At 51.8% G+C, this 9,928-nt stretch overlaps 1 protein-coding gene across 1 annotated transcript; it reads right to left on the reverse strand.

Annotated features, from left to right (window-relative positions):
* Positions 1–807: 807 nt before the first annotated feature.
* Positions 808–7,822, reverse strand: ANGPTL4 (angiopoietin like 4). The gene is made up of 7 exons (XM_084796558.1): positions 6,813–7,822; positions 6,538–6,648; positions 6,273–6,390; positions 4,064–4,177; positions 2,992–3,087; positions 2,621–2,902; positions 808–1,486 (listed from the first exon to the last, which is right to left on the reverse strand). Exons 1-7 carry the CDS (start codon positions 7,143–7,145, stop codon positions 1,305–1,307), a joined length of 1,236 nt encoding a protein of 411 aa, XP_084652684.1. The 5' UTR covers positions 7,146–7,822; the 3' UTR covers positions 808–1,304.
* Positions 7,823–9,928: the final 2,106 nt, after the last annotated feature.

Below are 9,928 nucleotides of genomic sequence, written 5' to 3' on the forward strand. Positions count from 1 at the left end.
CTTGAAAAACCAAAAAAAAAAAAAAAAAAAGAGAGAGACTACATTATTATTGCACGTATGATGTCTGTGTGAGCATGATAGCCCGTGGGTTATGGCTTGTATGTGGTGGTCAAAGGAGCTGGGCGAGGTAGTGCAAGCCTGTAATCCCAACACTCAGGGAAGCAGAGGCCGGTGGATCTCTGTGAGTTCGAGGCCAGCCTAGTCTACAAAGGGAGTCCAGAACAGCCATAAAAAGGTTGTCTTGAAAAGCCTAAAAAAAAAAAAAAAAAAAAAAAAAGGCAGCTTTGTAGAGGCCATTTTGTCCTTCCATCTTTATGTAAGCTTGGGAGCCTCCTAAACTCAGCCATCAGGCTTAGGCAGCAAGTGTCTTGAACCACTATTTATTTTTCTATGTGTGTGTCTGAATATATGCATGTGTGTCACGTATGTGCAGGAAGGAGCCTGCAGAGGTCAGAAGAGGTATTGGATTACTTAGAACAGGAGTTACAGACAGTTGTTAGCTGCCGTGTGGGTGCTGGGAACCTAACCCAGGCCCTTTGTAGGAACAAGTGTTCCTAGTCACTGAGACCATCTCCTCGGACGTGTTTTGAGATTTTGAAATAAAAGAGATTGGCATCATGAAATACTAAAAAAAAAAAAAGAAAGCTGAAGTCAATTGCTAGAAATGGAAAGAATAACCCACCAGGCCTGTCCTTAACAGGTCTGTCTGGAAATACACAATCTTTACCCAAGGAACATGTTTACTCGCACTTTGAAACCATCCGCTTTAAAAAAAAAAAAAGTCAAATGAAACAACAGAGAACAAACTGTTCTGAGGTTGTTTTTAATTCCAAGAATGCCGCGAGCTGTGCCTGGGAACCACAGTTGGCACCCGTTTAGCCACAGCGCACACACAACAGCACCATGAGTGTAACCAGGGCTCCTGGGAACCCTGTCTCCTCCTAGCCAGTCAATATGACCGAGTCTGCCGTTAAGGGCCCAGCTAGTTGGACCCAAGTGGTCCCTCTGCATCCCCGGCTTCTCTGGCAGGCGAGAAGGGAGAGTCAATGACCCTTAAGCTCATGTATCCTGGGTCTGGGCCGTTTGTTTCCTGTTGCTCTGTTTCAGGCAATAATGCCTGAGGACCCCCCCAACACCAGAAGAGGTCCTCCAGTCTCCCCAGTTATGGGCTTCTTCTCTGTCCACGGGACTCCAGACAGACCCACTCGGAGCTCCTAACCGCCAGCGGAGAGAGTGGCTGTATCTCAGAGCCACAACCAACGTCACTGTCCTCTTAGGCCTGAAACCAGACGCCAGCGAGGAGGCTAAGAGGCTGCCGTAGCCTCCATGGGCTGGATCAGCAGGGTGGTAGCCTGTAGTGGGTAGTAGCGGCCCTTCCATGTTTTCCAGAAGATCCCCTTTTTCCGCTGCTGCCGTTGCCGTGGGATGGAGTGGAAGTACTGTCCGTTGAGATTGGAGTGGCTGCAGGTGCCAAACCACCAGCCGCCTACAAGGTTAGAGAACAGAAGGTGTGGTCGGTCAAGTGCGGGTTTCGATACTGAGAAGAGGACGTCACTGGAGACAAGATGAACTTTGGATTTTACACCTCTAGACGTTATTACATTTATTTAGTGTGTGTGTGTGTGTGTGTGTGTGTGTGTGTGTGTGTGTGTGTGTGTGTACATACCGCAGTAGGTGTGAAGGTCAGAGGACAACTTGTGGAAGCCCCTTCTTCCCTTCCATCACGCGGGTCTTAGAGGTCAAACACCTTTACTGACTGAGCCATCATCTCACAAGTCCTATCTTTGTTTTTGAGGCAGAGTCTCTTACTCAGGCTGGCCTCAAACTCTATGTAGTCAAGGATAACCTTAAACCTCCATCCCCCTGCCTCTACTCCCTGAGTGCTACAGTTACCACTGTATCACTACGCCTGGTTTATATGGTGCTGGGGATGATACCTAGGCCTTCATCTATGTTAGCTAAGCTCTCTTCCAACTGAGCTACACTATGGAGGGGGGCCTGTGGGCGCAAGACTGTAACCATAGCAACTCAGGAGGCTGAGGCAGAATGATAGGAAGGGTGAGGCAAACCTGCTCTACGGTTCGATCTTGTCTGAACCAATGAAACACATGGAGGGCTGGTGTTGTAGCTCACTTGTGCTTGCCTAGCATGCGTGAAACACTGGGATCATACAATGTCTTATGTTCTTTACCTCAGCCCTCGGAAATTAGAAGCGGACCCTTTAAGGGTTTGGCTACGCAACAAGTTCAAGACCAGCCAGAGCTACAGGAGCCCGTGTGTCAAACAGACAACAAAAGCAAAAACACTAGGGGCTGGGGGTTCAGTGGCAGAATGCTTGGCTAACATGTTACAGGAATGTATACCTCAGAATTCAAAAGAACAAGACAAAGGTTTGTCTTGGCTTTGCCCTGTGATAGCTACCAGCTCCACAGAGTATTCTCATAGAATTTCCAAAAGTGGGCACCATGATTATGCCCACTTTAAAGACAAGAAATCTGAAAACAGGAGAGGTTAACTCAATGATTGGCCCCAAGGCACATAATAAGGAGAAAAGAGGGCCAGGGCACGAATGCGCTTTGGGCACTGAATGTAGGCTACAGTGGAAGTAAAACCTGCTTACCAGAGAGGCTCTTGGCACAGTTGAGGTCCCCTCTGAGGTCGTGGTCTTGGTCCCAGGTAGAGAAAGGCAGGGAAAGGCCATTGGGGGAGACACTGGTGGCACCCAGCTCACTGGCCGTGGGCTCTGTGAGTTGCAGGCTGTAGGCTGTGTCCTCGCCCCCCAAGTGGATGGGAAACTGGAGCAGTTTCGCATTGCCATCCCAGTCCTGGAGCTGCACAGCCAGCTGGCTGCCTCGGTCCCCAGTGATGCTGTGCATCTTCTCCAGGCCCAGCCAGAACTCGCCTGCATCAAGAGAAGTCATGCCTTAAGGCGGGCCCAGCTCCTCTGCCCTTTCCTCCTTCCCTGACTCTGACCTCCAGAGAAACACTTACCTTGAGGATCTCCGAAGCCATCCTTGTAGGCTTCCCAGGACTGATTGAAGTCCACAGAGCCGTTGAGGCGTCTCTGAATCACTGTCCAGCCTCCATCTGCCGAGCAAGACAAAAAGTCACCAGACGTCCTCCTGCACGGGGACGGTCCTGCCTAGCTCCCAAGCCTGACACTGTGCTCCCACACACAACCCCACGAAGGGCAACACACTCATCACCCCTCTCTGAGAGGGTAGGATCAGAACAGCCTTCCACCCCAAGAACCTGCAGGGACCAGCAGCAGATGTGGTTTTTTAAAAAAACTTTCAAACAGGGTCTTATTAGAAGCCACAGATAACCTCGGAATTTTCCTATAGTCCTTCAGTTCACAATGTAATCACGGATGACCTCAAACCCCTAACCCTCCTGCTTCACCTCCAGAGTGTTGGGATGGTAGACGCGTATTACCACACCCAGTTTGTGCAGTGTTGGAGATGGAACTCGGGCCTTCAAGCATTCTAGGGAAGCACTTTACCAACTGAGCTATAATCCCAGCCTATGAAGACTCTGGGTTTATTTGAGATAAGGCTGTCCTTGAACTTTCAACAATCCTCTTGCCTCAACCTCCCAAGGACTAGACTTATAAATACAGGCACAGGTCACCAAACACAGCTGTGGTTCTATGTATTGAACTGAGGGTCTTGTACATCCTGGGCCATAACTTCTCCCATTGAGCTATGGCCCCAGCTCATTTATGCTTTTGTTATTTTTGTGACAGGATTACACTAAGTCGCTCGGGCTGGCCTTGAGCTCACTCTGTAGACCACTAGGCCTAGACAGCTGCAGACCTTAACCGTTGAAACTCATCACTGAGTTTGAGATGCATGCCAGTGGGGGGGAAAAGACTACATTTTAGATGATATATAATCCACCCTACAGACTACATAAGAGTGTGTGTGTGTGTGTGTGTGTGTGTGTGCATTGCTGTGGAAGGGACCCAGGGTCTTTTTTAGAGGCTAAGGCAAGTGCTTTATCACTGAGCTACACAGGGCTGTGTTTCTGACACCAAGGCACGGACATGACAAGTACATCTTACCTGAACTCATCTCACAGTTGACCAAAAATGGTGGGGAGCCCAGAGGCTGGATCTGGAAAAGTCCACTATGCCGCTCCCCTTCTTGGAAGAGTTCCTGGCAGTCGCGGGGCGGCCCTGAAAGGAGACGACAGCAGAGACTGAAACAGGTTGAAAGGGCCCGTGGATTGCTGGAGACAGGTGTGCCCGAGGGCTGGGTGGTAGAGGGCCACATCTGCCTAAACTCGCTCCCTTCCTCGGTACAGCGTTCTCCAAGGGCCCACCAGGCACACTGAGGAGCAAGCAGCCCCTTGCCCAGTTGTCACCCTTTCCCGTTCTGCTTGTCCACCCTCTCGGGGTCACAAAGGCTCCTTTCCTGAGCCTTTCTTCCTTGTATCACATCTTCCTGCCACTGGGATTTAGCAAATGGTCCCGATGCCAGGGATTCCCTTTTTTTAGTGTTTTCTCCATCCCAGCTTCTAAAAAGATGCCTTTCTAGTCTCTCCTAAACCCAGTTAGACACCCCAAAGTGAACACAGAGGTCTTCGCATTGGTGAGAAGTCGTCTGGTGGCTTGTCCCCCCCCCACTCCTTCCAACTGAGTCAAGGCTTCTCAAGGCCAGGCACAAGGAGGAACTTTGTCCACAGTAGGAACTACCTAAAGTCTACCTCGCAGCCAGTATTCCAATGGAGGCTTAAAACAACAGATAGGGATGGATCTGGGGTAAGGCAAGAGCTGAGCTGACTGAACAGAAGGGTAGTCTGGTTTAGTTCGTAGGAGATGCTGACAATGCCTGGCTGGGACAGCGGAGACTGAAGCCGGGGGTGGGGGTGGGGTATGACCGTCTCTGATACCAGAAGAAGAAGGGGGGGGGGACAGGAATGAAGAGGAGGAAAGAGGAGAGGAGGGGGAGAAAGAACTTGGCCTTGACAAGGCCTCTAAACTCAGGGAAGAACCGCCCCCAGCCCAGCCAGGGAAAGTAGGAGAAAGGTCACTGGGGGGGTGGGGGGGTGGGGGGGGGGATGCAGGGACTCTCCACCAGCCAGCCCACTCCACACTGCCAAGAGTAGGGGCAGGCCCAGAAAGATGGGAAGGACACTTTCCAATCCCTTAGGCAGTTCCCTTTCCCCTACTTCCCTCTCATCCAATCGGGACAGGCACCCTGCCAAGCCACCCATGTGGTCTCCATTAGGGCCAGCTGTTTGTCTCCTCAGCTCTGAACTTTCCCCTACTTGGCTAGGCTGAGTCTGGGAGTCCCAGACCCACAGAACCATTCCCTCTCCCTTTCTCTTCCACCACATCACCAGCCAGAACCTGTGCCTGCCAAGCGTAGGAAAGCTGCCCCCATGACCCTCACCATGCCCTAGGTACCTGCCTAGGTAACAGCCAGGGGGAGGGAACAAGTTTGAAGACTTTTGGGCTGGAAGCCAGCAACTGGCCCTAGGGTGTGAAGGAGGGGATATCCAAACTTTCACCCAGTTGGCTGTGGATAGCCACAGATGTCAAGCAGGGTGACAGAATGGCCATGAACTCAGGGCTGGAACTGTGAGCCTCTCCCCCCCGCCCCCACACTCACACACGCTGTAATTTGTAAAGTATTGGGCATGCACAATATAGGACCTAGAAATTGTGGTTGCAAAAAAAAAAACTGTGGGGTATATGTATATACAGGATTGGATGGAGGCTTTGGGGAAAGAAGAGGTAAAAAGGATCTGGATTTATAAGATGTAAGAGTACATGTCTAATCTAGGAGCTAGGGTAGAGGGTGTCCTCACTCTGGTTTTCTCTTTTATATGTATACCAAGAGTCCTTGGAGGGTTCCAAACCTCAGAAACACACACACACACACACACACACACACACACACACACACACACACACGCCTGGGCCCCTCTGGATGATGTCTCTGAGCTACACCACCGTCTTCCAGCCCCCCTGAAACTTCCAACTCCTTATGGTCTGTCTCCCTCTACTTGTTCTGGCTAGTGGCTAATAAGATTTGGGGGGGGAAGATTCTTGCTGGGAAAGAAGGATGAGGTGGCCTGGCCAAGGCAGGCTCAGAAGTGAGGAGGCTGGCATATCTACAAAGCCCTTGGCTGGAGCCTAGTGAGGCCAGAGGCGCCCAAGGCCAGAGTGTCTCTCTCTTATTAAGGTGGGCCTGACAAGAAGAGTAAGGATGGCAATGGCAGGTAGAGGGGTTCGGGAGTTTCCGGATGACACCAGAGATACTCACTATGCAAGCGGGTAGCATTAGGAGTCAGGCCAATGAGCTGGGCCATCTTAGGAAGCCTCTTTCCCCTTGAAGCCTTGGCCACTCCGTGGTCTAGGTGTGTGGGGGCCAGGAGGCCAATCTGAGACAGGACAGGAAAAAAAAAAGGTGGTCAGGTCTCTTGGCTCATGCCATAGCAACTTATTAGCTACGTTTCATTACCACTGCCCCCCACCCCCCCATTTTGTTTTCCCTCTTTCAGACTTGGACCAAGCCCTGGGGTAAGTACCTGGCTCTGAAGAGTCTGAATTCTCAGATTCTGCTTCGATAGGTGTCTCTGCTGCTGGGCCACCTTCTGGAAGAGTTGCTGGATCTTGCTGTTCTGAGCCTTGAGCTGTGTCTGGAGACATGCAAGACTGGTGAAGACCTGGCTTTATGTCTGCAACCTCCCCTTACCCTCCCTCCATCCTTTCACAGGTCGGATCTTTGAAGACCCTCTCTGCCCGGTCCCTGGACACATGAGAGCAAGGTCTAAGGAGCCAGACACCTAGTGGATCAGCCTACCTGCAAACTCTGCAGAGTCTCAGGAGCTGTCTCACTGTCAGGGATTCTACCCTCGGCATCTTTGGAGAGTGCGTCTTTCTCCTTGGGTCCCTGACAAGCTTTACCGCACGCAGCCATGCGGCGTTCCAGTGCGCCCAGCTGCCCACGGGTGCGCTCCACGTGTTCGCGCAGCCCGTGGCCGAGTTGCAGCAGCCCGTGAGCCAGCAAGTTCATCTCGTCCCAGGATGCGAAGCGCTGCGATTCGGGTTGTGCAGGGCGGGCCTGCGCGCTCAGCAGCCCCGCAGTAGCTGCGCACAGCACCAGGGCTGCGCCTGCGGTTGGAGCGCAGCGCATGATTCCGGGGGGATGGCCTTGGGTGTGGTGACGCTGGAACTGGATGCAGGGGTTCGAGACCCAGTAGCTAGAGTTCTGGGGGGACCCGGTTTAGGCTTAGACTTGCGGTAGTGCAGAAGAAGGCCTGGAGCTGCAGCTGATTAGCTTTTCCCGGTTGCACCCAACGCCCCATTTTATAAAGCGGCTGTGGGAGTGGGAGGGAGAGCCTCGGAGGCGGGGCCCGGGGCGGGGCGAGCTGCCAAGTGTTAGGGTGCTGTGCCACAGGCCTTGTAGGTGTGTGTGTGTGCGTGTGTGCGTGTGCGTGTGCGTGTGTGTGTATGCGCGCACGCGTGTGTGTCAGGGTGAAGAGTCCTTGGGGATGTCTGCTTGGCCTTTCCCCACGACCCCGCGAACTACGTGACTGTCTCTGCACTGCATGGTCCACCCTAAGCCCGGAAATTCCCAACCCTAACCCCGCATCCCGCTTCCCAACCCACCTCCCCCGCACCGTTCAATGGAGGAAAGGGCGTACAAGTCAGTCAGGACTGACCCCTTCCCACGTCAGAGGCAGAGGCAGAGGCAGAGGCAGAGGCAGAGGCAGAGGCAGAGGCAGAGGCAGAGGCAGAGGCAGAGGCAGAGGCAGAGGCAGAGGCAGAGGCAGAGGCAGAGGCAGAGGCAGAGGCAGAGTTACATGGCAGAAAGTTCTCTCCCAGGTTGGCTAAATTCAGATGGCCAGTATGGGGTGGGGGGATGGGATGGGGGATGGGGGGCGTTTTACAGAACCTTGCTTCCTGCCTCTTGAAGGTTTTCTGAGATCTCCAATCCCCAGACCACGCTGGAACCCCTGCCCCCACTTTCACTTCCACCAGGGAGTTCTCAAGGCTCCCACACTCCTTCCGGCTCAAGGATTTGTCATTGCAGATGTGTTTGGGAGGGTCACTTACGCCCTTGGTTAATTTGTTGCCTCTTCCTGGCCAAATTGTCAGTGCTCTAGTTGCTGGGAGTTCTGCCTGCGCCGGACAGATTGCAACCCTAGGCCTCCTCCAGTTTCTTGCCCTCCACCGCCAGGGGTTAGGGTGTCGGGAATTTACCAGAATTAAAGCAGGAACCTTGCCTGAGGCCAGGACTGTCATCCCAGCTCTGGGGCAAGGAGCAGAGGGGGTGTGGAATTCATCCTGAGCTGTACACAAGTGGGTTTGATGTCAGCCTGGGCTACTCTGAACCAGATCTCCAAAGGATAGGACAAAACGTGTGCTACTCACCTGTACTCCCAGCACACAGGACACATGGTCAGGAGAGTAGTACAAGCTACAAGCTAGCTTGCTCTACCTAGTAAGTTCCAGACCAGTCAACACTGAAACAGCAAGACCCTGGGTCAAAAAAAAAAACAAAACAACAACAAAAAAAACCCAAAACCAAAACAACAACAACCAAAAAAAAAAACAAAACAAAACAAAACAAAAAAACCAAAAACCAGAAACTATTCATAGTGGTGTATATCTTTTATCTCATCACCTTGGAGAAGCCATTGGAGGGAACTCTGTGAGTTTGGGGTGTACCCAGTGAAGATGCAGGCCAAGAAGACCCTGTCACAAAACAACAACAACAACAAAACCAAAATAAGAACAGAAAAACAAATAGAAGCCGGAGAACTGTCTTAGCAATCAAGAGCATTTATGGCGCTTGCCGAGGACGAGGACCCAAGTCCAATTGCTCACAATCACCTGTAACTCCAGCTCCAAGAGATGTGGTGACACTGACCTCCGGGCACTCTCTCACACACAGTTTAAAAAAAAAAATGGTTACCAAAAAAAAAAAAAAAATTACAACAGCAAGCAACCTAGGGAACATCAAGGAAAGACTTCCCTTCACCACCCATTCATTCACTCAGTTCCACGCAGCCTAGACTTCGTACTGAGCTCCTTAATTTGTGGATGAACCCTAGCACTGAACAGAGGAGAGGGACCCGGGCTGAGACAAAGGAGGACCTGGGCGCGAGGTCTTTCCTTGTTTATGCCGCACGGCTAAGTTTTCATTCAGTGGGTTTGGATGGGTGTCTCCTCCTCTGCCAATTCTGCTCTAGCCTGCTAGGAAGAGGAGTCTGGCATGGAAAACCTGACTGCCAGGAAGACCCTTAGGGCAGACTGGGAAAAACCCCCACGTTGAGTCAGCAGGGCTGGGAGCCAGCAGCAAACCTCTGGAATCCAAAACTGCATGCCCCAAGGCTGACGCGCAGGCCACTGCTTGTACACTTGACCAGCTGGGCCATTTGCCAGGGTAACTGATCTCAGCACCAGTGACAGGCAGACAGGAAGAGCAGGCTGGAAACCCTCGGCAAAGATGAATTCACACATCCACCATCTGTTCACTCCCAGCATCCTCTGGGTGCAGGACATAACTATTCCCTGCTAGCTCATAATGCCACTCCTCTTCCAAATCTTCTTGGAGAGAGAGAGAGAGAGAGAGAGAGAGAGAGAGAGAGAGAGAGAGAGAGAGAGAGAGAGAGAGAGACAGAGAGAGACAGAGAGAAAGAGAGAGACAGAGAGAAAGAGAGAGACAGAGAGAGAGGGGGGCAAATGCACCAAGGGGAGTGTGGTGGTGCATGTCTGTCATCTCAGCACTTAGAGAATAGTAGCCAGAAGGTCCCCTTGGGCTAGGTGAGAGAACCTGTCTCAAGAAAAAAAAATTAGGGCTGGTCATTATGGCTCAGTGGATAAAGATGCTTGCTTCTGAGTCTGATGATCTGAATCCAGTGCATGAACTTATATGTTAGAAGAAAATATAGGACCCTCCCCAAAAGTTAT

This window comes from Acomys minous, assembly GCF_964271855.1.
Source record: "Acomys minous genome assembly, chromosome: 9".
In the NCBI taxonomy this organism is placed as follows: Eukaryota; Metazoa; Chordata; class Mammalia; order Rodentia; family Muridae; genus Acomys; species Acomys minous.

Coding starts and splice junctions, on each gene's coding strand:
- ANGPTL4 (XM_084796558.1), bottom strand. CDS start 7,145: ATGCGCTGCGCTCCAACCGCAGGCGCAGCCCTGGTGCTGTGCGCAGCT. Junction 3,088..4,063: donor CAACTGTGAGATGAGTTCAG/GTAAGATGTACT, acceptor CTTGCTCGGCAG/ATGGAGGCTGGACAGTGATT. Junction 2,903..2,991: donor TGGCTTCGGAGATCCTCAAG/GTAAGTGTTTCT, acceptor CTCTTGATGCAG/GCGAGTTCTGGCTGGGCCTG.